Source organism: Silene latifolia, chromosome 7 (genome assembly GCF_048544455.1).
Source record: "Silene latifolia isolate original U9 population chromosome 7, ASM4854445v1, whole genome shotgun sequence".
Classification (NCBI taxonomy): domain Eukaryota; kingdom Viridiplantae; phylum Streptophyta; class Magnoliopsida; order Caryophyllales; family Caryophyllaceae; genus Silene; species Silene latifolia.
This window is the reverse complement of record NC_133532.1, coordinates 125864033-125880612: the sequence shown is the minus strand read 5'-3', so window position 1 is coordinate 125880612 and position 16580 is coordinate 125864033. Positions and strand designations below refer to the sequence as shown.

At 37.1% G+C, this 16580-nt stretch overlaps 2 protein-coding genes across 2 annotated transcripts; one reads left to right on the top strand and one right to left on the bottom strand.

Moving 5' to 3' along the window:
• LOC141590747 (cysteine-rich receptor-like protein kinase 10) lies at window positions 1-10841 on the top strand. Its single transcript, XM_074411310.1, has 7 exons — window positions 1-772; window positions 5462-5665; window positions 6366-6496; window positions 9476-9685; window positions 9926-10164; window positions 10291-10438; window positions 10521-10841. Exons 1-7 carry the CDS (start codon window positions 1-3, stop codon window positions 10839-10841), a joined length of 2025 nt encoding a protein of 674 aa, XP_074267411.1.
• Window positions 10842-11491: 650 nt separating this feature from the next.
• On the bottom strand, window positions 11492-15130 carry LOC141590746 (cysteine-rich receptor-like protein kinase 8). The gene is made up of 8 exons (XM_074411309.1): window positions 14793-15130; window positions 14020-14456; window positions 13796-13936; window positions 13540-13649; window positions 13215-13425; window positions 12675-12915; window positions 12132-12282; window positions 11492-11791 (listed from the first exon to the last, which is right to left on the bottom strand). The coding sequence occupies exons 1-8, from the start codon at window positions 15128-15130 to the stop codon at window positions 11492-11494; spliced, it is 1929 nt and encodes a 642-aa protein (XP_074267410.1).
• Window positions 15131-16580: the final 1450 nt, after the last annotated feature.

Here is a 16580-nt window from a genome sequence, read left to right as displayed (position 1 = left end):
ATGGGGGCAAAAGTTCTTGTTTTTGTTTCGCTTTTGGTTTGTCAACTTTCAATTACCGTTAATGGTAATCTTACATATGTAGATACCACGTGTTTTTACTCGCGTATGGAGTTCAATGACTCCGAAGGGGGTGCTTTTGACAACAACCTCAGACGGTTTTTCAGCAATATCACTTCTGAAAAAACTCGTAATTTCTATAATTACTCCGTTGGTTCTGGATCCGACAGAGTGTACGGCCTTTTTCAATGCCGATATGATGTTCCAATTGAAGTTTGCAACACATGTGTTGGGGATGCCATAGAAAAGGTTGATCAAGAGTGCCATTTATTTGGTGAAGCAACTATTTGGTACAAGGAGTGCATGTTGCGGTATGCAAATCGCTACATCTTCGCCTTGAACGAGACGACCCCTGGCGCTTTTAGGTGTAGCACGACCAATGTAACAGTTATAGACTTTGATGGAATAATAGAAGAACAAATGAAGAGCATCATCCGGACTGCTGCTTCTGCTTCCACACGTTTCGCTATGAGCGAAACTGGTTGGACAAAGACCGACAAGTTGTTCAGCTATGCGCAGTGCACCCCTGATATTACCGATGATGGCTGCAGAAATTGTCTGGAAACTGCTTTAGATCTAATGATAAACCATTGCACTTCAAGTTCGCAGGTTGATGTCTACTGCCAGAGTTGTCAGTTATGGTATAATACAAACGACCCCAAATTGAATGATAGTTATGTAACGTCTCCGGCCCCTCGCCCGGTTGAGGATCAAGGTGAGTTCCTTCTTCAATCTTCTTTTACTCTTTGAAATTAAAATTTTACGGAAAATTCATGTGACATTTCTAAGGTTTTACACTTTGGCGATACCCAAATTTTTCAACCGAAAAACTTTAACTCTAACATTTAAAGTTTTTCGTTTGAAAAAATTAGGTCTCTCATGCAAAGTGTAAAATCTCGAGGATACCACTTGAATTTTCTGTAAAGTTTTATAACGTATGGACGTCAATTATGTTGGTAACATGAATATGTTACTCCCTCCGTCCAGATCATTTGTTTACCTAGGTTTTGACACAAAAGGTCAAGAAAATGGGAGGGAAGCATCTGTGGGTGTTGTTGTTAGGTAACAACTAACAAGTCCATAATGGATTAGTATGATGATAAAATTACTCTTTAAAAATATTTCTGATAAAAAAAAGTTAAACAAATTAAATATATTTCTGATAAAAAAAAGTTAAACAAATTAAATGAATGAAAAAATTAAATAAATGACAGGGATGGAGTAAATAAACGATACAAATACAAGATACCAGAATTGATGTCAATGCGACGCAAGGGTTCTAAATATTTTGATAAATATTTCGGAAGATGTATGCGTTGTTGTTGAACTTTGATGTTTTGCCCAGAATATCCAATTTTTTTATCCGTAAAATTTTAAGAGGCTATAACTCGTATATACGAGCTCCGAAAGTGACGCTTTTTTTACAAATTGATTATCTTTTCGAGAACTACGACTTGAAAAAAAAAAAAATTTGTCGAGTTTGGAATTCGTGACCAAGAGATATGGTCACTCAAAGTTTGTTCAGTAAAAAAACTTTGACGTAAAAAAACTCCTAGCCACGGGATCCAAATACGACAATTTTTTTTTTTTTCAAATCGTAGTTCTCGGAAAGATAATCGATTTGAAAAAAAAAAATTATCACTTTCTGAACTCGTAGACAGGAGTTATATAGCCCCTTAAAGTTTTCCGGAACAAAAAATTAGGTATTTCGGGCAAAATTCGAAACTTTAAAAACACCGCGTGCATTTTCCCTAAATATTTCCTACATTATCTTCTAAGTTAGAAGTATTATATTATGATGTTTATAGTAAAATTTTGGTTTTCTACATGTCATCGGTGTTTTCTCAAATTCGACCTAGTAACCCCACTTTTTAGAAAACATAGATATTAACCCTCAACTCTATTAATAAGAACTCTATTAATAAGTATTGATGTGATCCTTAATTTTTTTTAGGTCAATTTTGTCCGTTAATGATGTGATGTGAACATGTGGCCAATTGAACTTTGATATTCCCAACAATGTAACCCTCTGTATTTTAAAATTCAACCTAATAACTCTATTTGTTTTTTTTTTACAAATGAAATTCTTAAAAATACTCTCTTAGTATCCTCAATTTATCATTCTTAGCACGTTTTACACCTCGATTACTAAACAAAATGTCAACTCTTAGTATCATCATCTATTTAAGGTATCATTACCATAAATCTCCAAAAATTGAGTTCAATAACTAACAAAGAAATCATCTATTAAGCTCAATGTTTACAAATGAGTCTCCACTCCTCAACTGTACCCAATTTTATTGTGCCAATTTGTCGAATAATTAAAGTGAGTTATTGTTGTGTTTACAACATTTTTCAGTTTTTGGGTATTTGATCAGGTTTCACAACATAAGTTTTTTTAATTAGATTAAATCTATGAATTAAATTTGGGATTGATAATTATAATGTTCGGTATGGAGTACTTTTACTTTGATATTTAAAATATCTTATTAGGAATTCTTCTATATCGAGCAAAGTTCTTATTAGATTTTTCTTGCAAAACTCGGTTCATTGACGAGTAATGGGGCGAATTTGACAATTTGGGTGTAATCGAGTAAAATTGTGAGAAGAAAATTAATCAAGGGTTATGTTTTTAAGCACGTTTGTTCTGTAGAAAAAGTTGAGTTATCTTGTAGAATTTTTAAAGATATAGGGTTACTTTGTAGAAAATCTCAAAATTCAATTGGCCACGTCATATACATAACAGACAAAATTAAAGAGAAAAAAAGTTAAGAATCACACGACAATACGCATTAATAGAATTGAGGGTTACCATGTGTGTTCTCTGAAAAATAGGGTTACCATGTAAAATTTCAAAAAACACGGGGTTATCATGTAGAAAAACTTAATAGAACAGCGGAATATATTTTGACCCATATAGTTAGCTAGGTAGACACAAAATAGATACGGATACATGATACGACGTCTGAAAGTTAAGATCTATGCCACGTTATTCAAAGTAATAAAATAAATATTTTATAGTTACAAAGTAAAATGCTAATTTTGTAAAAAAAAAATGATATTTAAATTTGAGCAAGTGAAGTTTAAATTTTGATTATAATTCACTCATTTTTCACCCGAAACCATATTCTAGGCAATCTCATAAAGGGCCCAAATACCACACACACGTTCATGTAAGAGACATGCGTGTCCAAATACCATAGGCACGTGTCATAACACCCCCTTCTTACCCAATCAAGGTAATGAGAGGATGTTACCATCTCGGTTTTCCGAGGCAGTGAATTGGAGTTGAAATTAAGAAACATTTAATATAAATAACAAGTTTAGTGAATTACAAAAACTATATACAAAACAATAAATGAAATGATACAACTCATGACTATTATACTCTCCTAACGAAACTATGCTCGACTCGAATGCCACCACAGCTTGTGGCTCGTCCCGTCTCCCACGTGATACCAAACATAACCTGCAAATGACTGCTCCCCATATGTTCGGAAATATCATATCGATCAACACAGGCCACACCGAAAATAGGTGACAACTACACACAACCCAAACACGCCAGTTTCAATAAATAAATATAAGGTACAACATAAAAAGTAAATATGTAACATGTCCATGATATGATCGTGACACTATTATACCATTGCCATACATACCGGTACCGGGACACGCCCAGATGTACGCACAACCATAACTAGGTATTCGGAACATGTCCGTGGTACCGGGCCCGGAAGCCAAACGAATCCCCTGTTAGACATCGTGCCTCACTACACGAGTCCATCCAAACTCAAGTCATTAATGTGCACATCCCTCTTGGAGTGGGAAGCTCCAAGAGGCGACTCAAGCATAAGACGTTCTCCCAACCGTCTTACGTCTCCTCAACAACCAATAACCGAATACAATCCATTATTTTCTCTCCAATACACAAGACAACACAATAAATATAAGATACTGTATGACATGCTAATCACCGACTCATCGAATCATTTTAGCCAACACCATATCATAATGCAAATGATGCTCCAACCATGTGAGACTAAATACAATGACAACAATAACATATGCAACAACCGCAATATTGAAACCGAGTAGGATTAACCTAACTTTTAGCATTCTTCATAAGCTACTCGAATCCGACTCAATTCCGTCTCGTAAGACCGTCTTATCCTATCAAAATTACAGAGTACTATAACCATACATCCTATACTACAATACAAGCTAAAAACCCCTTATTATTATCCACTAATTACCAAGATTACTCATACTAATTACTAATTAACTACCCATAATAAAACCCCCAAAAGTTAGGGTTCATAAAGAATAAGAAAGGTTAGATCTCAACTTATAAGGTGAAAGAATTAAAGATTAGATGAGCAATCTCCTAATGCAACCATGAATCAATAAGGATGTGTTTATGAGGGTTTTAGAGAGAAGGGAGAGGATTTGGAGTGAGAAAGAAGAAGATAGGATGAATTAAAATAAGATTCCGAAATGTTATTTCACGGGTACTGCTCAACGGCACTCGGTCGAGTGATGAGTTCACTCAGTCGAGTGCCACTCACTCGATCAAGTGACACCCTATTTGGTCGAGTCCAACTCACTCGATCGAGTGACACTCCACTTGGTCCACTGCAGCCTCACTAGGTATAGTCTAGGTCCTACTTTGTCTAGTATACGGTCATCTCTTATCTCGAGTAGTCTCTGGTTACGTCTATGGGCCATCTTACGCATCCTAAGGTACTTTTGGATGTCATCCCAAAGTATCCGAGTATTACACGAAATGACCGGACCCGATAGCGACCCAACCTGAATGACTCGACCCGAAATGTAGGCTAACCCGATATCACTTGAACCTAATATAACTCGACCGACTTGACCCGACTTGACTAACCTAATTGGCACTTCTAATTGTGGATGTATAATGTAGGACTCCTCCTTAAGGTTATTAACATTTCAAATACACAAATGGATTTGTGTATGTGGAGTATTGATATGTGTATTTGGATCTAACAGATGAATCATTCGGGTTGGGTTTTAGTCAGTTTATTTTCGGGTCAACAATTTATTTCAGATCACGTCTTTTTTAGTCGGGTCATTTTTGGAACGTGTCATTTCAGGTTGGGTTATTCTGGGTGAACTGGGTCGCTTTGGGTCAGGATTTTGCTTTAACTAAGTTATTTGAGGCGGGTCACCTCAGGTCTATAGAGTCACACTTTTTGGGTCACTTGGTGTCAGGTCATTCAGGTCGAGTCAGTTTTGCAAGGTCTATGTGTATTCAGAGCGTCCATACAATTCGTACCGTAAATCAGTTCATAACTATCCTAATGAGTAATGACCCTAATATATTGATTCGTAAGGAGTATTTGTTATAAAAGAGTTGTATCATTGAGAATTGTAGAACCACATAATCCTCCAACAACGCCGCCAAGCGTCATAAAATCAGCATCACGCCCGAAAACGGTGATCATTGTAGCAGGGTTAGCTGGTGCAGGAGTTGGATTGCTAGTTCTGTCAGTTGTTTTGTGCATATGTTTGTTCCGTAAAAAGCCTGTGGAGGTCGACAAAGATATACCTTCAGCCTCACCAAGAATACTACATCACGGTAATGGTTAATAAATATATAATTCCCCGACTCCCTCCGTCACATTTTATATTGTCCTCTTTTAATTGTCTCATTCGTTCATTTGTTTATCTTTTCTTTTATGGCCAATTTGATAATCCAATTGGGATTATTCTCCACTTGTCAATCAATACACTATACCCACAATTGGCCTCATCACCTATGCTTGGTCTTTTTGCCAACAACAAAGATTGGCTAATGACCCGAACATAGGGAGTAGTAAATTATCTAGTGCTATGTTGGAAAAAAATTAGAAACGGAATAATAATTTTCGGCTAAATTGAGGTCCAGTTCTCATTTCTTAATTCATCTTTTTTCGTCAGTCCCACCCAAGAGCCGAAAGTTTAGGCTCAAACTTATTATTCATAGAATCATACTCCCTATCAAAGTTGGCTGGTGTGAGTGGTAAGGGCTCTCATCTCTTAAACAAGTGGTCATAGGTTCGATTCCTAACTCTTGCGAATGAAAAAGCCAAACTTGAAAGGGGTCAACCCATTAAATTGGCTTTAGTACTCCTGATCAACACCAAAAATAGAATCAAACTCCCCCCATTCATTTGAATTCATACGATTGGAATAAATACGCCTTACATATATTCAGTTAAGTACCTATCCAGTGAATAGGTGGAGGCTTTAACTAATAATGCCAGTTTAACTCTTCGATATCGTTTATTATGAAACAGTCGAAAGCGATGTAAGAAGTCTCGGAGAAAAAGATGTTGAACAATACGATTTCGCCACTCTCAGATCTGCAACCGAAGACTTCTCAGCTGAAAGCAAGCTGGGCGAAGGCGGCTTCGGTAGTGTTTATAAGGTACAGCCTACTTCCTTCTTTAGCTACATGCTTATTCATTATTTCATTTATTTATTCAAGTTAGTCTTTGATAAATTACATTTGCTAGCTAATTAATTTGTTTGAGTCTGTATTTTTATCACAAAATCTCATTATAGACATCACATATCCGTCTATAACTAAAGACGGGCCAAATACAATACCACATTTCTAATAGGACAAGCAACAAGTGGGGTGGTGGGGGCCAAAAATGTCACTACTTTTAAGCTATTTGACCCGTCTTTAGATATAGACGGATATATCCGTCTATAGCAAGACTAGTTGAATTTTTATAACATCATTTCTCCACTCTCTCTCTCTCTAAAATTGGAGAGAGAAAATCCCCTCTAAATAAAACACCCCAAATCTAATAATACTTTCTTTCTACCACCGTATTTGTCTCCCACCCATCTCAATCCCCTTGCATCACATCTTTTCGCCGGAGATGTGGCTGCCTTAGGCCCATCTTCGGCGAACCTCCATGCTCCTCTTGGTTAACACCCTCGGTCTTCCAATTTGGTCCTTCTGTCTTCCGGGAAGTGGTCTTTAGTCTGTTTCCTTCGCTTTTTTCTCATCGTTGCTTTTCCGGCTTTACTCCTTCACCTCGGTGTTGCTGTGTGTCGCTCATTCAGTTGTTTGTTTCTAAAAGTAATGATATTCCTTGATTAATTCATGCTGTACAATCTCCTATTTATACAACCATATCATCTAAGAGTTAGGTAGGTAGGTACAATATTCTAGCCTATAAACTAGCTAAGTCAAACGAGAATATGGCTACAATTATGGAGTAAATATGTTGACCAATATTTACTGAATATACAAGATATGCTATATGCTAATACGCTCCCTCAATCGAAGCGGGAGGAGGGCGGATGCTGAGATTGGAACGAAAATCGTCAAATAAGACCTTGGGCAGCCCTTTCGTGAAAATGTCCGCGAATTGGTAACGCGATGGAACATGACGGACTTTAACTTGTCCTAAGGCAACCTTCTCGCGTACAAAGTGTATGTCAATCTCGATATGCTTGGTACGTTGATGATTAACAGGATTGCCGGATAAGTAAATAGCTGAAACGTTATCGCAGTAGACCACCGTGGCCTTTCGAATGGGACAGTGAAGTTCAAGTAGCAAATTCCGAATCCAACATGATTCGGCTACGACATTGGCCACAGCACGATATTCAGCTTCAGTACTAGACTTTGATATAGTAGCTTGTCGCTTAGACGACCATGAAACAAGATTTACTGAATATACAAGATATGCTATATGCTAATAGTTTCTAATCAACTGTCGCCGTCGTCGCCATGGTCATCTACCTCTTTATCGCCGCCGTCGCCGCCGTGTTTCGAGTGCCCTCGTCTGGGATTTTACTTACGAGGTGTTCCCCTTCCCCTCGCCCCTTCCCCCACCTCCGATGGTAAGATCTGTCTTTGACCCGGGTTGTCTGTCTATGTGTCGGTCGTTCTGTTTTTTGTGTTTTTTGAGGTCTATCTTCCTCACGGTGGTTGTGTTTGTGTCTTTCTCGGTGTTTCCTCTCCCCTCGCCTCTTCCCCCACCGATTGGTCTTTGCATGTCTAGTTGGGGTTGATCGTTCGCTTGCATGTCTTTTTAGGACTGATCGTTGCTTGCATGTCGCCTTTGTGGTCCTTTGTGGCATCTTTAGGCTTTGTCGGTATGTCCGGGGTTGAGTTTTGGTATGGATGGTCTGTGTGCTTTGGCTGGTTTGTCATGGTTATGTCAGTTTTCTAGTTTTTATCACATATTTTAAGTGTTGTGGGTGAAGTCGGATGTCTTTCGAGTGAGAAATCTGTCTCGGGTTCGGACGATTGTTCTCTTCCCCGGTTGCCTGGGATTCTTTTTGGCTGCTTTGTGTTAATCAGTGTGGTAATGTAGGTTGGATTGTGTGGTTAAAGGGTTAGTTAGTGGTGTTGGGAGGGTTGGGAGGGTTGGATGCGGTGGTTCTCCTCCAAATTCATGCCGTCTTTTAGTTTATTTTTCATCATGTTTTTAGTAATAATCTTCCTTTATGGGAAACTCTTTGATAGGATTAGTTATGTCTTATCGAATAATGGCCTCTTAGAGGCGTCGTTGGATGTGACCTTGCTCTGTGCTGGTGGGTTTACTTTTAATCCTCCTTCGAGGTGCCTGGTTAGGAGATTGGTTGAGGGGAGCTTTCTTGTCCGTCTTATCAGATTACTCGGTTCATTGGGTTCTTGGTCTTTGGACTGTTGGGGTCGATCACCATGGTGTAGGAGATTCTTCTCCACTGAAAACGAGCTTGTTCGGCTTGTTCTTCCCCTTTTCTTTCTACGCTCTTGTGGCGTAAGTGCATCTGGTCCGTCCTGTTGGCCTATGGGATTTGTTAGTGTTGCTGATGACGTAGACGTGGGTGCTTCTGTTCAATCTCTTCTTCATCATCATGCCCTCGTTACTCCAGTTTGCTTTGTTATAATTTTACTTTTAATTAGTGTTTATGTTATCTTTAAGTTTGGCTTTGTAGCACTAGATTTGTTACTCGGGTTTCTAGTGCCACCTAGTCGACTAGCTTGTTCTGTATCTTTTGCGGTATTATAAGTTACCCTTTTTCAATCTGACAAAAATAATAATAATAATAATAAATAAGTATCTTAATGCAAAACGTCTTTTTCTATATGACCAAGTCATGAGTGACATTCCAACAACATAAAGGTGTATGCAACTATGCATGAAGAAATATTTGTTTTTTTGGTGACAAGGGCTAGCTTACTAATATGACTTTATCAGTTAAATCAGCCAACATATGTGTACAGCACAAAACAATCTAAAATTAATAAACAAAAGTACCATAGAATATTCAAATCAGTACTTTTTTTTATTAAAATTAATGGAATTATTGAAAATTAAAAACTTGATTTCCCAAATAAATTATATCGATTTTTTTACAACTTTCGCATTCTCATTATATCAACTAACTCTAACAGGGTACACTTGAGAATGGAGAACAATTAGCCATTAAGAGGCTCTCTGACACCTCAAGACAAGGTAACAAGGAATTCATGGCAGAAGCTCGACTTCTGGCCAAGCTCCAACACAGAAATCTCGTTAGGCTCATAGGATTTTGCTCTGAAGGTGATGAAAAACTACTCGTCTATGAGTTTCTGCCGAATTCAAGCTTGGAACGCTTCTTATTTTTTTTTTTTTTTTTTTTTTTTTTTTTTTTTTGATGACGAGGGGTTGAATCCCCCCGGGCCCATGCATTCCCGCACCACCACATGGACCATGTAAGCCACCCCCTTCTTATTAGGTACATACTATTTCGAACATTTACCATTTGTTCTATCCACGCGAGATCACCTGTCGTGCAATATCATAATTATAACCATCACATAAGTGTTTGTGGTTATCTGACTTGCTCCCTTTATGGTACTAAAGATCCGGAAAAGCGTCCACATTTGAATTGGGTAACACGGCACAAAACTATAGTCGGAATTGCAAGAGGTCTCCAATATCTCCATGAAGATTCGCGAATTACTATTATACACCGTGACCTCAAACCTGAAAACATATTACTGGATAATGAAATGAACCCGAAGATAGCTGACTTTGGCTTAGCAAGACTCTTCGAACAAACACAAAAGTTTGGGAGCACCATCCGTATAGCAGGAACACGGTATGTATATCATTTCCTTAATCCTTAGTATTTAAAATTTTGTGGTTTTTTCCTATTCTTCTAGGATCATCTAAATACTAGCTCCCTTATAATGAAACAAATCTTTCATTGAACCGATATATGCAGAGGATACATGGCACCAGAATGCTTGTTAGGGGAGTATTCGAGCAAATCCGATGTCTATAGTTTCGGTGTCATGCTTTTGGAGATAGTACTTGGTCAGACTAACAGAATATTTAACCAGAAATCAACAGAGGAGGACCTCCCCATGCATGTAAGCTCAAATACAGAAACCGCATTGTATATCTAACCATATCTTAGAGTATCAACTAAATCAACCTATTTTCGATTGAAAGGCATGGTTACTATGGAACGACGAAAGATCCATTGAACTAGTAGACCCTGAACTGGACAAGAGTTACTCAAACAAAGACATCGAGAGGTGTATTCAAATTGGCTTGCTATGTGTGCAACCGGATGCAGAGCAAAGACCAACCATGACAGAAGTGGTTCTAATGCTAACTGTCGGCTCAATAGATCTACCGTTGCCATCACCACCAGAGATGACCTTCCGTCAATTCAAATTGCGTGGAATAAGGACTGGTGAACAACGAAGTGATAGTGAACCATTTTCCACAAAATCTATCACCGATGACTTACATCCAAAGCCAAGATGATTGGTGTAGTCTACGTAATATTGCATGATTTACATGTGCCTTGGCCTTTTGTTGTGTTTCTAATGGTTCTCTGAACCTATATCGAGTGTTGTGTGAACTAAACTTGATGACATTGTAGTTTACATCGCGGGAATCCTGGATGCTTGTTCTACTTCTCTATAAATGTATGTTGCATTTCCTATCGGAAAAGGCTTTTTCTTCTTCGTCAAAGGCGATTGTAACGAATTTCTTAAGAATATGCCTTCACAGATATTTGAAGGTCGGGTGCTGTTTATATAAAGAAATGATTATTGCAAGCCGACAATAACTCCATCGCAGAACCACCAATGAAAGATTGATTTCGAAACTTAACTATACAATCGATCAGCATGGACAATAAGTCAATAACTCCATGTTAGTACCATTACAAAGGAATGTGCAAAATCAAACAATTCTCGCAAACATCGACTATAACCGGAATACACTATACAAATTAAAGATATGAATTAGTAGTACACAATATAAACGAAAATGTTTTCGAAATTCCATGGATATGAAGAAACCACAATTGTTATGAAGTACATTTAAATCGCGCTGGATGAGCCCTTGGCTTAAACAATATCGTAGTGATTGAAAATATATCATAATATTGAGTTCACAATTTTTTCCGATTACTTTTTCCTCCACCTATATCTAGATTCAGTGACATAAGAGACATCATCGACAGAAAAAGTTTCTGATTCGCGAATTTCCGGCAAAGGAAGACGACGATTAGGCACAGGAAGAGCAATAGAGTGACTTTCTAATGTGAGAACGACATTTGCCATTGTCGGCCTATCCTCTGCGGATACTTGGGTGCACAACAAGCCAAGTTGTATGCATCTCATAACTTGTATTTTATCGAAGCATGAGTCTCTTATCGTTGGTTCCACAAAATGTATTGGTGTCTCGGCTTCCCAGTGTTTCCAAGCCTGTGTATATCATACTTTCTATCACAATTCTACCAATATTATGTCATTTTTTAGAGATATTATAGGATGTACTACTGAATTTTTTAGTTTTCTACGTGGCATCCCTGTTTTTTTTTTGAAATTTATATTGTGCACCCCTAAATTTTATATTTAGTCTTTATGAGATTGTATCGATTGTCGTCCTTCACTTGGTTTGTTGGGTGTTCAACTACCCATTGAGGCATTAACACACTCAATCCACCTATGAACCCACATAATAACTCATTCATCATAAAATTAAGGTACATCGTAGAATTTTCCCTTTTTTTTTATTTCAACGTTAAATTGAGGAATAACTTACGTTGGTTAAAAGGTCCTCGGCGTCATTAGGTTGATTGGAAGTACATATTGTTTTTCCACTAATGATCTCCAATATAACCACACCAAAACTATATGCATCTGATTTAATGGAGAATTGTCCATTCATTGCATACTCCGGCGACATATATCCGCTATCAAGTATTATGTTTAAGAAGAAGAAAAATAATTCATTAGAAACATATGAAATATACGAGCATATATTTTAGGGGCATTTGGATAAAGGGTAATTAAGAAAATCGAATATCAATAGTGTAATTCCTCTTTTGAGAAACTAGTTTTGTAATCTATTGTATATCAATTCCCTTTCTTTTTCTTGTAACCCTTTAACCAAATACCCCCTTAAATAAGGGAACTTATATTGACACGGGAATAATTTATAATGCCACGAATATCCCTACATGCAAATGCAAGTAGTAATTAATTAATGCACTCATAAATTTCGTGGCATTAAAGGATTTTTTCGTGGCATTATGAGTGCCCAATAATAATACACCATAACTCCCTAAGAGTAGTAATTACTTACTGTGTCCCGATCACATTGTTTGTATAGTTGCTTAAGGTTTGACCCATACCGAAAATCTTTATGGTGTCGAAATCTGAAATTTTTGGGTTCATCTCCTCATCCAACAAGATGTTATTTGCCTTAAGATCACGGTGTATAATTCTGACCGGAGAGTCGCGATGAAGATATAGCAATCCCCGAGCAATGCCTATTATAATATTGTAACGACTTTGCCAGTCGAGTTGTCGTCCATTTTCATGATCTAAGCATTATAAGTCATACAAACGGCATTTATAAATACGAATGTAAAATATATTCCGTTCATATCAATCATTTGTTTACATTTGATTAAAAGTTTAAAATAACCGTCACGAAGAATAAAATATGTAAACAAATGATTGGGACGGAGAGTCGAGAGACTAAGTCATTTGGTTGTTGACTTGTTGCTCTAAAACAAAATGAGTACCATGTCTCTTATGATTGTCTAGTACTAATTTATTGTTCGACAATCTCATCCAAAAAATGTTAAAAATGCATTTAACGAATAGTCGAATGCCATACCAAAGATGAATTTGTCAAGGCTTTTATTGGCAGCATATTCGTACACAAGTAGCTTCTCTTGTTCGGTATAGCAAAATCCAAGCAGTCTCACCAAATTCCGATGTTGGAGCTTGGCTACAATCAAAATCTCTGTTTTAAATTCTTGTACGCGTTGGCTAATACTTGAAGATAGTCTCTTCACTCCAATCAATTTTCCATTGGATAACGTGCCCTGTGCATACAAATTCTAATTTAAGACATATATACCGATAATGAAAATTTGTAGTTCATGATTTTAGACTATTTTTTATTTTGGAGACAGCCAAGTTTTATAGCATGAATTTACCTTGTAGACGATACCAAATCCACCTCGGCCTAGTTCATTCCCGGCTGAAAAATTATTGGTCGCCTTGAGAAGCGTAGCGAGGTCATATTGCAAGGCCTCAGCAGTGAAATCTTGATCAGCTAAAACATTGCACAATCGCAAACAAAAGTGAAAATTATAAATTATTCAACAAATATCGACAAATAAGAAAAATTATCTATCGCTCTTGTTAGGTTTTTAAAATCGTCTCAAATGCATACTACAACGTTATCCTTACCGATTGCTGCATTAGTAACCACGTTAAACTTTCGGGCTTTAATCTTTTTCCGGTAACAAATGCATACTACAACTAATGCCGCAAGGAAGAGAAGAAGAGCAACAATTATGATGGCAGCTAGCACTTTCGCTGACAACTTTCCTGCACATTAAGTCAAGTTAAAGATGAATATATGGATCAACAAATTCATCCTCTCTTCGCTAATAAGAAAGAAATCAAAATACCGCTTGAGCTGCTTGAGTCGCTAGAGCCGGTTGGTGGTGGTGGTGGTGAAGGAGACGGTTGCAGTGGCAAGTACGACAGATCAAAGAAGGGGTGAATCTCATATCGTACAATACAACTCGGTACTATAACCCGACCACCCAAGCTCTCCTGAAACTTCTGAATAGATGATGTTAGACACAAATTACAATCGCTCGAACTCAAGTCCGGTGTGCACTGTGCCAACCCATATATAGTCTGAAAAGTTGTATAGTTTGCAAAATCGGTCGCAAATTTCTTAAGGGATCCGGCTTCTGCAGCTCGAACTGCAATCACATTGTTCATCATATTTTTTAATATTTCGATAAATCGGGTAGAGTTTCCGGTTATGTTGTTGTCGCTCCTGTAGTTAATTGGAAACGAATTGTCCATCTTGTCGAAAAATGACACATTAGAGTACCTGTAAATCATAGAAATTTGATCCCGTCTTACTATTAATAAAGAAGAATGATTTTAATTTTTAATTACTTGGATTACAAGTAAACCAAAATAATAGTCGATGACCAAACTTCTCATCTATAACATTCAAAAAAATAAATGATTGGGATGAAGGAAATACGATAATGCTATAAGTTACTATGAAGAGGCTTCTGTTTTATGATACGCCCGCATGTGAGTATCTCATATTGATAATAAAATGTGTGTTCGCTAATTTATAACCAATGATTTTAAATTAAATTTATAGGGGACAACAAAAATGGGATAAGACGGGGTAGAATTTTAGTGTCGACCATACCTCACCATACATTCGTCGTACCATATTATCGCAATCTTTCGGTTAGGACATTCCTTTGGTAGGCGCTCGGTGGTGGCGGTGCTGACACATTGCATGCAAGAGGTGGTGTTCTGGTCACCACGGCAAAGGTAGTGACCGTAGACGGCTTCAATTGTGGGATCTCCGATAGTTGTTTGGTAGAAACCCCACGGGTTTTCAGTGGCGTTGGAGACGATATTGTGGAAAAGAGAGTTTAAATTGGTTTCGTATGTACTTTCATTTGCGAAAATTGGGTAATTTGTGCAAGATGTTCCCAAAAAATTCAATTCAATTGAGGTTGATGTTGTTATGTGGTTCATTGTTAGTGTTATTACTAGGAGTAAAACTAATAACAAGCTATTATTTAGATACATTTTTATTGAATAGGAGCAAAACCGATAACAAGCTCAAATAAACCAATTGTTTCGATGAAGTATATATGGAGAATTGTCGCACTTAAATATCAGATATATTAAACAAACGTATGAAATTCATCTGAATAGAGAACTACGAAGGAAAATGAACAAAGATGCCTACGCGGTCCAAACACTCTTTGATATCTTGCCATAGGTGATGATGGATTCATGGAATATAGGCAATGATGTTTTTTAATCTAATGTTTGGATTAGAATATAGTTTAAGGTGCAAGTCATCTTCAATGTCAACCATAATAATAATTTGATGTTTTCTTTGGTAATGCAAATGGTAATTGAAGTAATCAACATTCGTTAACTTCGTGCATAAGAAACCATGTATTAAGAGACCTTTAAAATCGTCGGGATTTGATGTCCTTATATGTGTTGGCTCCTTAGGTTGCTTGAAACTTTGTAAGTTTGGTTCCTTTAATGTTTAGTACCACTTTAACAAAAAAAAAAAAAAAAAAAAAAAAAAAAAAGAGACCTTTAAAATCATCAACATGGTTTGGACATTATTATGCAGAGGAATGCGGAGAACAAATTCTCTTTTGTGACTCGTCACGGGATTGTGGTGTCTGATAACTGGCTTAAAAATGAAAAAAAAAAAAAAAAAAAGGTGGTTGGGAGACGTAGAAGTATCTTTTCATCACAAGCAAGAATAGTTACAGAGTGCAAAAGGTTCATTCTAGCACGAAATGTTTCATTTCAAATTCGATTGACAAATGCCAATTCCCATCGAAGAGGTCTTGAGGTATTGTGTGACAATAGGTTACGGGTTTAAATCCCTCTCCCTGTATAATTAAATTGTACTGACCGTGTACCTCATCCTTTGACAGCAAATCCCGACGATTTTGCAAGAATTTATATAAGGACGTATTCATAATGAATGGAAGGATCTATCTAGACTCTACCTAGGAGATGACTAAAATAGATTAATAGTGCAGAAATGCCTTTTTTTTGTATTGAAATCGACATACATTCTGGCAAGCTTTTAAAATGGATTTATTAATCCTAGTTGGAGTAAATGTATCAACTGTTGTTATCATTGCTGCAATTTTGGTTTGAATGTTTCCTTCCAGCCTTACTAAAATTATTAAAAATGCATGTCAACTATGCTGGTGATTGAATTTTTTCCTTAAATGGGGTTTAAATCCAAAATAACTACAAAAATGGAATACTTTCAAATTATTTATAAGAAATGGATCCACGTCGTCATCATTGGAGGAATCTTTTATTCTTTTTTACTGAAATTGAAGCTTCTCGCTATGTGAGACAGCGTGTAGTTCTCACTGCATTAAGTGCATTTGCTCTTGATATGCTATTTTATTTGCCTTAGTTCTTCGTGCTCCGACCA

Excerpts from the sequence above, each read along its gene's own strand:
- LOC141590746 (XM_074411309.1), bottom strand. The coding sequence starts at position 15,130 with ATGAACCACATAACAACATCAACCTCAATTGAATTGAATTTTTTGGGA. Across the intron at positions 12,916-13,214 it reads CCTTGACAAATTCATCTTTG|ATCATGAAAATGGACGACAA; the intron begins GTATGGCATTCG and ends TATAATGCTTAG. Across the intron at positions 12,283-12,674 it reads AACAATGTGATCGGGACACA|CGGATATATGTCGCCGGAGT; the intron begins GTAAGTAATTAC and ends AATACTTGATAG.
- LOC141590747 (XM_074411310.1), top strand. The coding sequence starts at position 1 with ATGGGGGCAAAAGTTCTTGTTTTTGTTTCGCTTTTGGTTTGTCAACTT. Across the intron at positions 773-5,461 it reads TCGCCCGGTTGAGGATCAAG|AACCACATAATCCTCCAACA; the intron begins GTGAGTTCCTTC and ends TGAGAATTGTAG. Across the intron at positions 6,497-9,475 it reads GCTTCGGTAGTGTTTATAAG|GGTACACTTGAGAATGGAGA; the intron begins GTACAGCCTACT and ends TAACTCTAACAG.